Source organism: Solenopsis invicta, chromosome 9, assembly GCF_016802725.1.
Source record: "Solenopsis invicta isolate M01_SB chromosome 9, UNIL_Sinv_3.0, whole genome shotgun sequence".
In the NCBI taxonomy this organism is placed as follows: Eukaryota; Metazoa; Arthropoda; class Insecta; order Hymenoptera; family Formicidae; genus Solenopsis; species Solenopsis invicta.
The window spans coordinates 15,150,300-15,168,117 of NC_052672.1; the positions used below are offsets into that span (position 1 = coordinate 15,150,300).

General features: G+C 36.5%; 1 protein-coding gene across 1 annotated transcript in view; it reads left to right on the forward strand.

Annotated features, from left to right (window-relative positions):
* LOC105201891 (UNC93-like protein) overlaps positions 1-16,114 on the forward strand; it is a 48,362-nt gene extending 32,248 nt beyond the window's left edge. Inside the window, exons 4-6 of the mRNA XM_026133287.2 lie at positions 1,749-1,911; positions 10,310-10,577; positions 13,506-16,114. Coding sequence (XP_025989072.1) covers positions 1,749-1,911; positions 10,310-10,577; positions 13,506-13,831 — 757 coding nt within the window. The 3' untranslated portion in view covers positions 13,832-16,114. The remainder of the gene's footprint in view (positions 1-1,748; positions 1,912-10,309; positions 10,578-13,505) is intronic.
* Positions 16,115-17,818: the final 1,704 nt, after the last annotated feature.

A 17,818-nucleotide genomic window follows, 5' to 3' on the forward strand; every position in this document is an offset into this window, starting at 1 on the left:
TGTTAAATTAACAGAAAAATTTGAGTGAATTGTTTGGGAGCATATGCGATCTATGTTAAATTAAACACAAATTTTTTAACTGTATACTCAACAGACTATACGAACAAAATCAATTTTCTTTCAGTTTATAAATTTTTTTAATGTCAGACCTATCATTTGATGTTAGACATGGCATTGATTATTTTTGCGTAAAAATGTTATATGAAAGCAAGTTTTGACTGCGTAGTTAATCTCGAAGTTTTCATTGACTGAAGTACCGTTTTGTATGCAACTTTTACTGCGCGTAAATCTTCCAGACTATGATCTCACTAAAGATTAGCACTTTAACCAACGCGAGAACGCAATGCAATGTTTTGACTTTTTCCTCTCTTTATCATATCGACAAAAGAATGCATGTTACATACATTAAAATCTCTCATTAATGAAAAAAATTCTATACGTAACGATTTTTTTTTAAGAAGCTGAATTAACATATAGACGGGTTGATGTTAGTAAAAATAAATTTTTTTATATAAATCAAGTTTTATGTATATGCCATTTTGATCCAATCTAAACTTTTAAATGTTGCAAATAAATTTGTTGGATCAAAGTATACTAATTATGTAGGTTGCTCAAATTGATTGCTAGAATGTCAAAATTTATTGAAGCATTGTCATCATACTTGAACATTACATATAATTATTTTGATGAGCCACTAAAATAATTTTCACATCTACATTTAGCTAAATTGTTAGATACATCAGCAGGACCATTTTTTCCGCGTACTGCGGCAACATAATCAGATTTTGTATAAAAAAGATGTGATTATTACATTCAATCGCTGATTTATTACGAAAAATATAAATATATATCGAGTCATACGCCACCCGTAATTGTTCATCTAATCGTGACACAGAACGATGAATGAATACGGCTCGGACACGCGGCACCGTTCAATGGCAGTGTGCATCGGTGGAAGTTTGCTAATTGCGCAACCCGTTTCCGCGTGGCTCGCGTTGCACGGACACTGAATAAGTACGTGGACGGTACAATCGCGATGATAATTAATCGCGGTCGTCATTAATCCCCATCCGAGCGAGCGCGCTCTTCCTCTTTGCGAATAGCGGCGCAAAAGTCTGCCGGAAAATCATACGTTATAAGCGGCAGCCGATCATCATTGTTCATTCGCGTTTCCCGCTCTTTTGTTCGCCTGACTCTTGACTTATATCGCATTACGTGTATCGTACGAAATTATGTTTGACGTAAAATATAACTGCGCGGGTTGTTGTGGTAGTATATACGCAGGTGACATTGTCAACTCAAAGTAAATTTTAAAGAATTTTACATGTTGACAAAGAGAGAGAGAGAGAGAGAGAGAAAGGGGAAGGAAAGAAGAGAGAGTGATCAGAATGCTATATATATATTGATTTTAACAAATATAGATGTTTGTACTATTCATCTAAAATTGATAAAAATTGCACAGATTTTCCTGACAGCGGAAAAGCGAGTGAATGAGAGATCCTCCATTATCGCTGAAACGTATTATTAGATGATTCGCTCGGTGGCTCGCAATTTTGTATTCTCGGAATCAGACAGATTATCACGTGCACATGCTTTATTTCTACTCGTTTGCATTTAATCACGCTGGAGATGCATTTTGTTCAATAATTTAAGTTAATAAGTCGATAAAACACGAGGCAATTATATTTTAACTGACTTCTCAAGGGGGCATACAAATGTTCATAAAGTCATTCTTAATTGTTTTCCAGGTACGGCGAGAAGCAACGACGATCGGATAGCCAAGAATTGAGCGGCATTCAATTGCTCTCTGCCACAGCTTACCAGTTGAAGAAACCTTACCAGCAACTGTTGATACCCATCACGATATGGATCGGCATGGAGCAGGCTTTCATCGGCGCCGATTTCACGCAGGTGAGACTCTTCAAATGCGTAAATGAATTTTAAACAGCGCCCGTTCCACATTTCGAAATCTGTCGACGTCAGTAATGCTGGAAACTTAATTATAGTTTCCAGTGAGAAACAGTTTCTAGATGAGATCTGATGTTTGGGTTTATTGCGAAGATAAATTCCATCTATACATAAAATATACACAATTAAAAAATTTGCGTTAAATTTATATGCTAAATTAACACTTGGATATGTGTTAAAAATTTAACATAATTTTAACAAGGGCCGATTTTAACATAAATACAAAATGTTTTCTACTATGTACTATGCAATATTACATATAAATATTTAAAACAATCGATACAATATTCGAAATCATTAATAAAGATTTTATTTAATACTTTTTCGATATATGCACGTTTGCAATTTTTATGACAAGAATTGTAAAGAAACGATTTTTTTGTTAATCAAAAATGAATTTTGCATTTTTTACTCTCAAGAAAAATTTGGAAACGGATTATTTGTATAATAGAATATATAAACGAATTTATCACGGTAGAAGAATGTCCTATCGTGTGCGTTAAAACGCACGTTACTTTCTAATGTCAGTTTCGATCGCCGGCATATAAATCGACATCGGTCTCTCCCTTTCGCGCACATTGTAAGCTACGGTCGCCGGTAAAACAATGGCATTTTATTTTGCAATCTACACGACCGCATCGTGTATCGACCTTTTATTGCCCCTCGGTCCACGTGTTCTCGCCAAGGCGATTGATAAGGAAACGGTCGTCCTTGGCTTCGTACCAGGATCCGACATTAACGAAGCAATGATGTCAGCTCGGTCCGGCTCCGTAATTATAATCCGAACTCGAGCCATCATCGGACGGCGAAGAGAGACAAAATGAGAGACGAATGAAAAAAAAAAGCGGAGTTCCGTATTCTCGTTTATAGCGTTCCTTTCTTATTCCCGGGCACGTAGAGCCGACCGTATTTATGGCGTTGCAGACCGCGCTCAAAGATTTATCGACGCTGCCGCGCGATAACGTAAACCGCCGCGGCGGACGTAATTATTTGTCATGACGAACGACAGTCTTCGCGAACGGTAAAATCTCGACCGCGGGAGGAATATTTCATTACGGGATATAACAACGACAGACGTGTCGCTACAAAAGCTGCCAGTAATCCGTGCGAGAACACGGAAAGAACATCCGGTGCGACGTCAGAGCTGGCATAATGATTCAGATGCGTCACACGTTATTTCAGATCTGTCAATCGGTCCTTGAGCATACTTTAATAAGAACAATCAAGTCGACTATTTATAGCACAGCATAGAAAAAGCATTGCAAAATATTGCTGCAATGTTTCAATAACATTGCAGCAGTGATAAAACGCCAGAAATATTCAAAAATATTATAATGTTGCAGTAACATTGCAGAAACACATATTATATTCAGAGTTGGGTAAATTAATATATTTTTTAACTAAATAATATTAAAGTTAATGATTTATCAAATTAATTTAGTTATATTAAAAGTTACGTTAAGATTAAATTAATTTAAGTCAGACTAAAATTAAATTTTGTAAAACGTTTTGTTCTTATTGAAAAAAAAATTTGTAAGTTTTTAAAATTATATTATTCAAAACAATTATAATTATGGATCATCAAAAAAATTTAATATTTTATTTGTAATGTTTGTATGAAACAACAAAGAAGTATTATTTCTTATATGACAATACTATCCAATCCTGATAATATTGTATTAACGTTGCTGTAACAACATTACGTAGCAATATTTCTGAAACAGACATTTTATTCTTGTTACAATATAAAAATGCTAAAACATTATAGCAATATTCTGCAATATTTTTGCTAAACTGTGCCGTACGTGTCTTATGGAATCTTTTTTCCATTTGCATTCGATTGTTCGAGAATTGTTCTTTTCGAGACACATCCCGATCAGATCCCGAGAATCTGCGGGTAACCTACTTCCGAGGAAACCCGAGGCTGCAAAGAAATATATATATATATATAATGGAAGTCTCTGGTCGATCGTCGAGCTCTGCAACCGGTCGGTCTCCCCGTGGATTTTCTCTTTTTGCGCGCACTTTAACTGGCGCCGGAGTCTGTCATCCGGTCTTGAACTACCGCGAGTCGCGACGACAGTCTTCGTTATCTTCACCGATACTAGGAGTTCCCACTCGTGATGGAAGTCGATATAGACACTTTTCTTTTCTTTGGCGCGAAAATTCCCAACCAGGATCGTAAAGCCGACGACGTGCCAACACATGTCGTATCCTTCTAGTTTTCTTTTTTTTTTTATTTGCTTTAATCGTCGTCTTCGAGGCAGAGATTTACCACTCCGGCTCCACTTTCTATGAAATTAGTGTCTAATTTCCGTTCGATATATATAAATAGCTAAACTGGCTCTTGTGTCTTGTACATTTGACGTCATAAGTAATTTATCATGTCAGGTCTATTTATATCCTTTTACATGTTTCTATGTACAATCTATTTGAAAATCTTCCTTCGTGAGTAAAATAATTATAGACGATGATCATGTGTGTTAGATGTTTAGTTTATAATTACGATGGAGCAGTTTAATTCATTTTTTGTTAATAAAATCTCTCTAATTTGGTTTCCGTTAATATCAACAAATATTTTAGTATTTATAACCGTTAATTTTTTTTGCATTATTTTATTTATAACGGAAAATAAAGCATTATCACGCTAGAGTCGCGCGCGTATATTTATAGACATTTTTTTCTCTATGAGAGGCCTTTCGCTCGATTTCTTTTCATGCGCTGCATGCCTTGAATAGCGAGCCGCGATCAACAAAATGCAACGAAAGATCGATCTGGATCAACTGGACACGCGCCAGATGTAGAACGCCGGTTTCTCGATGCGTGATGGCCACACGAGGACGCATGATCGTCCTCCGGAAACACGTGTTGCCGATTTAGAGATACAGAACTTGCGAGCACTAAGCTTGCCCCTTTCAACAATGGTTTTATTTTTTTTTACATTATTTTAAAGTAAACCTTTAAAAATTTTGATATTAATGGGACACACGAAGTCTTTTACTAAAGTCATATAGGGTAAAGTCGGTATATACGCCGCAGCTATCGAAAATTTAATTTATTAAGTATTATTTACTATGTTTAAGGAAAATAAATTAGGCTAATAAAAACTTCATACTGTTTACTATTATAAAAAAATTTTAAGTATGAAATATTTCTTTTCTTATACTTGAAAAAAAAACTTAAAAAAACCCTTGCATTTTTGTCATATAAAAAAAGTGGCGGGATTTCCGACTACTCATGTGTAAGATACACGGCGCATCGAAATTTACAAATAATATTTTCAGATATGATATAAACTAACATAATAACTTACAAAATGTGTTTATAAAGTATATTAGGGAATAAGAACAGTAAATATGTATTCAAAGTAATAATAATGCAATATTAAAGAAATTAATATGCACAGACATCAACAGAGTGCGCATTGTGTTCTCAACATAGTGCTCAACATAGAGTAAGTGCTGCTTTCCAATCACGCAGTGTCTGTATTACGGCATAAATCCCATTCGCTGAAAAGGCCGTATATCCTAAACAAATGGAATATACAAGATATCAAATTAAATAAAGAATACAAGAGCTATGCACTTGAATCTTGCTTGTATTTTATCCTTTACTATCGCTCTACATTTACATATCATGAAATAATCATTATGCCTTTTATATTTTCTACAGTAATTATTTTACGTAGACGGTAATACACGATCGCGCTACTTCTACGTGAAAAAATTAATTCAATTTACGATATTTTCGTTAATATTAACAATAAAGAACTGTAATTACAATATAATACTAATATAACATAAAGGCACATAACAAAATAGTTCTGAGCAAACTATCTTTATTTCTTCTATTTTTTCTGACTGCTGCGGCGTACATCCCCCTGCGGCGTAAATACCGACTTTACCCTATGCTTTATAACTTATATTGGGGAATATTATATTTATATGTGTCATATGTTTACACAATGAGATAAATTGAAAGATTTATTATGATACACAGAAACATTTTTGTGCATAAAAATATGTATTATAGGATGCACTTATATCTTTTATTAGACAAAAGATTAAAATATAAAAAAGATTGAAATATATCAGGATAAGACATGATTTGAATATACATTACAGTACATGATAATATATGTACATCCATTAATGTATTTTCTATGTATATACACCACGTAATGTTAATTGTATATATCATATGCGGGCATTGAAATCTCTGAGCTTTGAATCACATGGGATCGATCTCAATAAAATGAAAATATTAAAAATGAATAAAAATATAATAAATAATAAAAATAATAGTAATAAGTTCTTTTTTAAAGAATAAAAGGTAAAGCAAACTATATCAAAATGTTATTAACTGAAGATAAACAATAATAAGTTAAATCCTTGGACTGGCAACAATATCAAACATAAAGTTAGAGACTTTATGTTTGAAACTTGAAACGCAATATTATCGGAATCATTAATATTAAATATTTCAAATAAACTGGATATTATAAAAATTAAAGATTATTATTATTCAGTACTAAGAACTGTGCGCTGTGACTGACATAGGCCTGCTAACCTTATGTTTAACTAAAAATAATAATAAAGATAAACGTTACGAAAGAGAAAAATGAGTAAATGTGTTACAATAATTATACGAGACAGATTTAGAAAGTAAATATACCTTAATTGAGATATATTTGTCATGAAAGCGACAAGAGCAGAAGAGAGAAAAATTAAGTGAAAAAAAATAAATAAACGTTTAAGAAAGAGACATTTGCAGCGGACTGATGTGTATCTGACATGCGAGCAAAGGCATCATTAAACAAGAAGATATTTGAAAACAGGATGTAGCGCGAGATACTTGTTCACGCATAGGGAATGCAATTAAAAACCGCTCTAAGAAGTTGTCGGTGAGAGAAGGAAAGAAAGAATACGGCGGTAATCACTGACCGTGGTCAAATTAATCATTCGCGATTGGAAAGATGGATTTGCGTAATTTGCATGCTGTCTACCCGGTAATCGATCCGCCCAACGATATACCGTATCTGTACTTTTTCTCGGACGTTACAAATAAGTACGGCATCCCGCGACTGCGAACAAAAACGCGCCTCGGAGCGACATCGAGTAGTCCGATTTTTTGCGATTATGATTGAAGCTTCTACAGTTTTAACGGATCAGTCTTTTCTTATCTCCGAACATTACCGAGTTCCAACTGTTTCTTTACAATTAATTTTTTATAATGAGACAGTAGTCATGATAGTCAAGATCATTGATATTTTCCAAATAAGGATTATCTCTGCGAAACCTTATTATAATACTTGGAAAATAATATTCGAGATAATTCTTCTATATAAATGCACAATAAAATGCACTAATAATAAGAATATATCGTATTCTCTGTGAATTCTTCCTATGTAAAAGTTTACATGAAAACTTGATAAATTATGCAGAAATGTCAGATATTGCTCATTAACAATCTATATGGAAATTGCAAAAAGAATCTGAATCTCACGTAAGAGACTGAAATTAATCGAGGAAGGTCGCGCATCGGGTGAAGCTCCTCATTATTACAGGGCGACCCTGCATTATGGCAAAAACAACCTCCGGTTCGCGAGTCGCGACTCGTTTGAAATTGGTTCGCCGACAGGTCGTACGACGTTTTCGACTCCGGGGAGCCGGATAATTGGGCAATTAAACTCGCATCGAGGAAAAACGAGATGGAGTGGAAGAGAGAGAGAAAGAGGAAGAAAAAATGTGGAGAACGTGGTGGTTACAGGCTCCGCTGTGAGTCAGCTGTGGCGCTGGACTTGTTATAAATAGCCTCGCAAGCTTATTCTCGCACCGATCCGGTGATACCACTTCCATATCTGGAATCTCGTGTACCAGTATTATTTCTTCACGTCACACATGCGCCGGTGCGTGCACGCGTATGCGTGCACGTGTCGCGGCCGTCGCGCCGCTCGCTCCGGTCCGATCTCGTGAACGCCTCGGGACACATAACGTCCATTCAAACGTTCGTGAATGTCGCTTGATGGAGAATCGCACAGAAATATTAAAAAAATGCGATGATATGACATTTTGAGTTCAATAAAACTGTACGTTCTTCGAGTTGAAAGAAATGTTAATTGAAGGATCTGAGAAGTTAATTAGATGTAAACTGTCCTAACTTTTCCTTGATCAAATTTTTTTTAACATTGCTAAATAGTTTTGCATAAAAATTTATGTCGATAAGTAAACAACAAAAAAAGTAATTTAGAAGAAGCGACTTGCCGATTTATCAACTGTACATTTAACACTGAACAGAATAGTGAAATTAAATTTTTTTTTAATTAAAAAAAATACAAAGTATTTCTGGCTCAAATAAATCAATCAATAATTACAAGTGTAAAAAGAAATTAATTTTGCTATTCGATTTTTATTAAATTTTTTTCTTTTAAAATGCTTCGAACATTTATTTATAAAACATTTATTTATTTATGTCTTAATGAGATAATTATTTGAGCGCCACGAATGATATAATATAATATGTATTATGCATGGAAAAGAAAATGCTCGCATGCAGATACATTAATTTCAGAAAAAGAAAAGATCAAATCAACCTGATGCATTTTGTGTTGAGTTCTTATATTGAAATTATTGCTGCAAATGCAAAAAAATTTCGTACGCAGCATAAAAAAATTACACGTGATATTATAAAAACAAATCACTTTGATCTTGTTAACATTTACTTGAGATTATACAATCCGCATATTAATATAACACAGGAAGGTTTGGATACGATTATTTTATGCAACAATGTGGCCGTGACGTCCAAAATGACGGTTTATTTGATTAAACTTAAAATTGAATCGCCACTTGATTGTAAGACGTTAAATGTCCTTCGGCATGACTGCGACCCCGCCGTAAAAATTCTGGCTCGGAATTATGAAGGGCGTCCTGCATTTAAATGGGCATTTACGCGTTAATGATCGGTCCGGAATGTTCTCGCGATAAATGCACTTAATGCGCTTTCTGTCATTCGAAATAGCATTGCGAATGTAGATAATTGAAGGAATGTCTCGAGATTAGCTGCGTTTGGCAGCTTGAGGCGTTTGAAAAGGTACGACGCCCGCGAAAGATAATCACATTCGGACATTTTTATGACGCTTCTTTACATTTAATTATTACGAAAACGTATAAATCTCTGCCAATTATATATCAGCTTTAGAACTTTATGATACATTTAACTGTTAAATAATATCCGATTATATTAATTCTTAACGCATATCTTTGTTTCTCGAACAACATATGATTAACGATTTATTAATTTTTAATAATATGTCGATACAATTAGTCATTAGCGCGATTGAATACACAGCTGCAAATGTTATCTCGCTCAACGTCAGATTTTTTCTTTAATTTCAGAAACTTTAAAATATACTTTTATCTTCGATAAAGCATTATCGATTGCCATTCTCGTTTTAAATAAACATAATCAGGCATGTTTAAATAATCCTAGCATAATAGTAAAAAAGTGTATCCTTGTATGCTGTCAGGATTCAAGGACGTGTATGTCTGCGCGCGTTCAGAGTCTAGGTGTAATGTATTCTCAGGATCTTACGTCATAATGAATTTAAATAAGAATGAAAGACATTTAAAAAAATCCAGAAGTTAAAAAAGTTGGAGCTCAGGCTGTTTTACTATGTCAGTAATTGATTGATGATATTATAATTACCCTAAATACAAAGACGTTGACATCAGAACTCCTTCAGAATAAGGGCGTCAATTCATGTCAAAGAAAAGATTCTTTTATAACGTTTTTAATAGCGTGCCATTCAGACTGACTAATAATTATTCGTGTTTTGAAAATCAAATTAACATACATACAAATCCTGTCAATGTGTGTATGTGAAAGCAATGGCAGAAATGAAAGAGACTGATTACTCTTTGCGGATCTTGCGGCTTAGCTATGTCATAAATTTGAGACATGTAGCGTTTTATAACGTTTAGAAATATTTTTATATTAAAAAGAAAGAGAAAAGAAAGTTTAAAAATCATAATTTATTACAAATTATTAACTCTTTCCCATAAAGATGTCGATCTTTCATTTCTTCGCTTTATTTTTAAAGTAACAAAAATTAGCCTTGTTATTATCAATATTTGAAACAAAAAAACTAAAAATTAGCTCTTTATCTTTTATGAATTTTTTTAAGTTTTTAATAGCGTATATCGTATGTGTTTTAATTATCCATTTAATATATTAAAAATCTGCGTGACACGTTCAGTGAACTTAGAATATCATAAGCTGTTCAGTGAATTGATAAAAGAAATGATACTAAATTGAGAATCCTTTTGTATTTGCTTTCCAGGCATACATCTCCTGTGCCCTGGGCGTCCACAGGGTAGGCTACGTTATGATCTGCTTCGGAGTAGTCAATGCCGGTTGTTCGTTGCTATTCGGCTCGATAATGAAATTCGTCGGCAGACAGCCGCTGATGGCTCTCGGCGCCATCGTTCACGCCTCTCTCGTGGTCGTCCTCCTCATGTGGAAGCCTCACCCCGAGAATCCTTATGTCTTTTTCTCGGTATCAGGCTTGTGGGGTGTGGGCGATGCCGTCTGGCAGACGCAGGTTAACGGTGAGTGTTTATCGCATTTTACATGCTAATGTGAAATAGTTAAAATGTTGCGCAAGATAAGAAAAGGCATAAAAAAATCTTATACATAATAAAAGAGACTGTGCTAATTGGAACGATTTTGCATTTTACCATCGATATGTTAATTTTTTAACGATTAATTTATTTAATGCAACTAAACCTAAAAAAGTATGAATAATTATTAGTAAAAAAAATATATTACACGATATAACATTACATCACAGTAAAAAAAAAGAAATTATTATTTTTAATATCGGGAGCATAAAAAAGTCCATGTAATGTCGCATGTTATTAGTCGCACAATTAAACATAATTAAACAAACTAGATATCATTGTATTGCAAAACTAAACAATTATGTACTATTATCAAATTGAGAAAAATTCGAACACGAAGAAAGATAGCAAATCGTAATCTTAAATGTATGGATTTATTACTACGCAATAGTTCGTCTTCAAAAATCGAATTCATGAGTTTTGATTATAAGCCACCGGTTCTGTCAAGATTTACATTCCCGGTTACATTTTGCATTTGTTTTCTCGCAATATGGATATTGATAGATCAGACGCACATTTGACAGGTGTCCTTAATACATTCACAGCAAGCAATGCTTGTCTGAGGATATATCGTTTGTCATCAATAAAGTTCTTACTGAGAGTTAGGGTCAGTGATCGATACAGTCCTAAAAAAGAGAAAACAGACGAGTTTTTATCGCTATTGAGTTTTACAGCATCCATCCATAACATCGCTCGCCTTCGATAATTTGCATTATGTAAATGCAAATTTTCCAAGTGGATGTCGCCCGCAAAAAGTGTTCCCCCCTTTTGCGATTGCTCGCCATTGATAAGATAGGTGGAAAATTTAATGACGTAATTTGTGAAAAAAATCGAACGTACCAGGAGGAAGTAATAAATTGCGGATTAATAAGTGGATAAATTGCTTCGATAATTATCGTCTGCTGGATCGATAATAACATAATTTTCTTCACAGTTTACACATGTCGCTGTCCTATAATCGCTCGAATTAATAAACGACGTATGATTAATGAGAGTGCATTTCAAGACGAACTCTCGGAGGAGTCGCCAAAGGAGATGATAGCAATTTTGAACATTAATTTCGTGACGCGTAAAACGTTTTGGTGTACGTGAAACATTCTGGACGATGATTACATGCTAGATTTTTTTTAATAAGAAATATTGTCGGCGTTTTTATACTCTTAATGAAGACACAGAAAATGTTCTCTTTATACTCTCGCGTCGTAAAAAATTTGCTTACATGAAATTGTGTAGATACCCAGACGTATTATGTGTACGGCGTCAGCGGAAGACGATGATTCTAGCCTTCGTTGACTGGATCATGTCCAAAAATTCAGAGATAATGCTCTCATAAAAAAATTATGATACTAATTTCTCGTACTTAGCCTCAAGACTTAATGCACACTGAAGGACATTTCGTTTCACATTCAGTTTCATATTCTCATCTTTATTTTACGCTATGACTAACACAAAGAGATATCCCCGTTAAAAAATATGAATTAAAAATTTTTAGGTTTATTAAATAAAGATAATCGTGGGTTAATTTTCCGAAACCGAACAAAAATATTCGAGCGACGTTTCAATATTTTGTATTTACAATCGCTGTTCGCTTGTATAATAAATAACCGAATTGCACACGGCAATTTCGTGTTGCTCGCGTACAGTGGGTTTGTCTTTGTATGTAATTAGAGCTTTTGCACAAAAAAGCGAGTTTCGAGCGATCATTCTTTTTTTTTGTTTTGCCTCGGTGCGTAACTCTTGCGAGATTAATCGCTCCCTGCCGATCTGTTCGAATCACATGATGAGATTGTACAGAAACCGATATGCAAATTCTTTCAACTACGTGTATACAAAAACGCACACTGTAGACAACTATTCTTGCTTCGCATCCGGTTTTGTCAGTTAATTGCGCATTGTGAGAACATTTAATTTTAGTCTGCTACAGAAATAATAGACAATAATAGACGTTATTACCTAAAAATACCTTCCAAAAAGTGTCACAGAAGAAATTATAACCCCAGAAATTATAATCGAAATATACAATAGAAATTTTCTTCGAGGCAATTTCGAAGCTTTTCGTGTTGAATTAAATTATTAGTCAGTCTTGAAGACTAGGAATTGGAAAATTCCATTTGTCAAGTTCAAATTTTCAAAACATTTTCTTTAATTTAAATGAAAACGCTTTTAGCAAATATAAGACTATCATCATAACAGACTAATGTACACGCTTGATATATATTCTACTTCTCTCTTATGAATTTCCCACCTTCATTTGGATCATTTACTTCTCTAACGCGGCATCGTGCATCACCGGCCACGCTATCATTATCGCTATTACGTGTCTTCTGAAAGCGCATCTAACGAGCGTCAGCGAGTCAAGGATTCGATCCACCTGTAGGATCGTTATCTCGCCGTCAAATGCATAGCAACGATGAGCGCAAAACGGTCGACCTCGATGTATACACGTGGTGTCTGTATGCACTATTCCTAGCCGCGAATCCGATAAAAGCACCTGTCAACCACAACAAACGAGATCGTTTATCCTTAAGTCGTTTATTGTTTTAATTAAGTGCGCAAATTTTTAATTCCAATAAGAGATTTTCCAATGAATATTAGAAAGATTAATTTTCCGAATTAATCTTTATTTTTCGATTTTTTCTTGATTAATATATTTACTTGCTAAATCGGAATCAGTAGCTGAATGAAAGATTATAGCTCACGAAATTAATACGAAAGATTTAATTTTAATGCTTTCAATGGCGGAAGTTTTTGCGAAGAAATTTTTTGTATACTAGATTAGATTAATTCTTGCGTGTTCCTCTCTATTTAGCTTGCCACGACGAGCAAGCGTTTTACTCATTTTACTGACGGTTACAGGACTCTACGGCACGCTGTTCAGGCGCAACAAGGAGGCGGCCTTCTCGAATTACAGGCTGTGGGAGAGCGCCGGCTTCGTGATCGCCTACGCGTACAGCACGCATCTTTGCGCTCGCATGAAGCTGTATGTGATGCTGACGGTGTTGATCATCGGGACCATCGGCTATATCATCGTCGAGTTACTGCACAGACGCAAGCAACGACGACTCAAGGCAATCGCTGAGGACCCGAAGGCTGCTCAGGCAGCCGCCGAGGCAAATCAGCCGGAGGAGACCGACGACGAAAAGGACGATCTCGACGACGAGATCATCATCACACACCTGTGAGCGACAATTCGCGCAGTCGATATAGTCGTTCCTCTTTAAAAGTCCTCGCGTCCGCTTTCTTGTTTCGTCGACGGGGGAATCGAAACGACGGCCGGAAGATCTGATCGATCGATTTCGCGAGTACCCTCTCCTCCGCTATATCCACCGAGATCTTCCGCCTGTCATCCTCTCGTTTTTGCTTATCAGTCCCTCTATCCCGAGATAGAGTCGCGCTAGGATTAATGAGCAGTTCGCGGTACTCTTCTCCGTCGACGACGCGGACGAGGAAAGCGTGCTTCCGGCGGCGGCAAATCGACGCTGTCTTCGGAACGACGTGGAACCGCGTTTTGTCGCGGGAGGGTCAAGGTTGAAACGTGGCCTCAAGGGAACAATGGGTATGCTCGTGACTTCCACGATGAAGTGGAGATGTGTTGGGCGTCGATTCCATCTTGTAGATGCTTCTCTTCAAATGTGACGCGTCTCTCCAAGCTAAAATCTGGCTTCCACCTTCCTCAGCGGGACCAGAACAAGTTGACGATAGATGAGCAATATACTTATCAATACTTGGTGAGGCGAGGAAACGCATGGCGATATGAAATTCGCTCCCATGCTGTTGGGGACGTGGAACGTGCATCGCCGCTGATCGAATCAACGCCATCATGACGAGGAATCACCCTCATCCTCGATCCGCGGATACGAGACCTTATCATCGCGTTTACGAAAATAACGCGCGGCGCGGAGACAAAAAGTGCATGCATTTTGTTGCGCGTAGTTGTTGTGCAAGACGCGTATTAAAAAATGTGTCAATCCTAGAACTATTCAGTTTGTATCACATATTTATTGTATACTGAGATGTCCCGGCGATCGTTTGTCATCGCGTATTGAGGAGAAAAATTAAGGAACGCCAGAAGCATTGTTGCCTTTAGAATTCTTAAAAATTATTACATTTCAAAAGAAACATTAAATGTTTCGATGCATTTCTCTTCGATTCCGTAATCTTGTTAAATTAAACAGTTTGGTGTCCTATTAGGCTCTTAATATCCATTTCCATCAAACAGATTAACTTTGATCTTGGTTTAACTTACTTTACTTTTCTAGAAATTAAAAAAAACGAAGAATAAGATAATTATAGTTAATCTACATTAGTGTAAATAGACATAAATTTTTATTTGACATTTGTGACGTTACGTACGAAAAAACGCACCGATTTCGTCAATGCGATGATCTTTACAAATATTGATACGAATTTTTTCATTATAAAATATATAATCAATTATAATTTGTAAAGTTTATCATATTTTGTAAAACAACAAGAACGCCTATGAGACATATGTATAGTTTGTAAACGAAAGTTGACAGGAGTTTTGACAAAAACTGGTCATGTTTATTCGTGGATAATATTATTTTTCTTTAAACTTTTATAATACTCTAATGAAAAGAGACAATCATCACTTTCAAACAATCATCGTACGTCGGGAAACGACGTTCTTCGATCGAAGGAATGTCGTTATCGGTCACGTTGACGGTTCCTCGCGTTCCTTTTCTTGCGAGAGAAGCACGTGAGATATCAATGTGGGTTTGTATGCGAAAACAGTATTTCTCCTGCCAGGAATAAACAAGTTTAAATGAATAGAAATGAATAGAGATTCATTCTTCGTAGAACTGAATTTCTAATCTTTCGTGACCTGCTTATATGCAAATAAATTTATATGTGAATGAAAATTCTTCTTTTACTCTATTTTATTTGGTGCAAGTGAAAACTTATTTTAATTAAACGGGATTTAAAGATTTTTCATCGATCCTAATGCGAAACAAGTTTCTTCTTATTTTATATTCATTGAGTCATCGCGATTGAAAACTTCGAAGAACAGAACTTCGAAGAATGGATTTTCTATCGGCACGACCTATTTTCCGCGGAAATCTTATCGCGCGTCGTTTTTCGTTGAACTAGGCGGAAAAGGCGCAAGAAGCAGTTAAGTTACTATAAACATTGTAAACCGCTTGGATGCATTATTCCGTCCTGTCGTAATCCGTAACTCAAGAGTCTACGACGTAAACTTAGAATACCGACTACGCAGTCCTAGCGAGATCTGTTCTTGCGAGTCGTCGTGTTGATAGAACGCCGATTATCTCTTCGATTTAAATTGAAAGCGCGAGAGTCTGCGAAACGTGAATTCAATTCGACGTTTCTCCACGCATGGAGGAAAGAATTATGGAGATTACGTCATGCATCGCGAAACGTTATGCCTTATTCCGTGAAAAGAGATGATCAGTACGTGAAAATATGAAAAACTCGTCGCGTCAGATTTCACAGAGTTACAAACATTGTAAATATTTCAATTAATACTCCGGCTTAGTTCCTTCCGAGCATTCCGCCGCGTAATTATGACGAATGAAGGAGATCGAGAGAAAGTTTACTATCGCTGAGAATGAGCGCCTCTTCTTAGAACCTGTGATTTGTTGAATTGTGAAGTTGACAGGCTACATCTTTACAAAATTCAATTAGGAATGAAGCTCGACTGACACATCATAACAATACACTGTTAAATTCAAATTTTATCCAATTTGAATTATTTTTTATCATTTTTGTAAAGCGCTATTGCTCCTACTTAATATGTCGTCAATTTAAACTAAAATAACGAAATTAAACAACTTAACTACTAAAATGTTAAATTTGACTTAAGTTTAATTTATTATTTACCAGCTGCATTAATACTTCTTACTTTGAAACTAGCAATCTCATCGCAGAAATGTGGATGATTAGATAAGATTGTTTTTTTAATTACATATTTTGTATTAAAATAATAAATTTCGACACACATAGAAGTTAAAAATAACAAAATGTTATTTAACTTAAGATATTGGTTTATATTTGCTTCTTTAATATTTAACAGTGTAAGGTTGAAGCAAATTAACATTGATTCATTTCCTGAAATTAATTATTTAAACCACACAAAGTAAGAGCATAACGTCTAGAAAAATTTGTTCGCCCCTTTATCTAAAAAATATTTAACGGAGCTTCTATAAAACGCTGCAGAGACTAGAACTGTGTTATTATTAGAATCGTAAAACCCAAGCATTTCGAACTTGGCCCATTTCCGACAATTATCGCGCGGCCCAGCAGCGGATTAATTGCGTGCGCGCTGCTCTTATCTGGCGCTTATCGGCTTCGCACAGCTTCGTGTGTTTGCTTCATGTGTTACTCGAAGCCGCGCGATAAACCGGACGCGCGATTTTAGTCACGTTTCCATAAACGAGCGAGCGAACCGACTACTTTTTTCCACGGCGACGACCAGAACGGGACGGGAGACGTGAAGCTGGGAACAGGAAACTCGTGGGAATCCTGTCCCCCGGACGGGATATTCAAGCCCCGGTGGTGTCGACCGCCTATTTATATACACCCATGCGGTACCAATTCGTGCGAGAGCTCCGTACCGTGCCGCGACTCGTTTCCGTTTTATTATTCGGTTTTTCTGCTCGTTTTCCGTGCCGATGCGGCGAGGAACCCGTCCCGTCGGCGCGGCGCGGTGTCGCGATTTTCTGCGCGATCGGCGCGATCGGCGCGATCGGCGCCGCGCCGCCTCCGTCCTCCTCGCGATAATGACGAGTGCTGCGAGAACGGAACGCGCCGCGTAACGGCCGCTCGCTTTGCTCGCTTTTGCCGGGATGGATTTTACGCGCCTTGTTCCTCCACCTTCCTCTCATCTCAGCCTTTTCTCTCCTCCTCCTGCCTTCTCTCGTCGCCGCGGCGCCGCGGAAAGTATCACGCTCCTCTCGGCGGGGTCGCGCTTTTAATTCCGCGCTACGTTACGTCCCTCCTCTTCGCCGTCCGTCGCGGTGAATTCCTGCCGCGCGCTCGCCTTCTGGAAAGTGGAATAAACGCGAACGGCGATACGAATAACGAAATGATCGGTATTAATCGCGCGTGAAATAAAACGACGACCGATAACGTTAGATCTCCTCTCTTTCCTTCTGCGCGTATCGCGCTCATTCTTCCGCGTGCGCTAT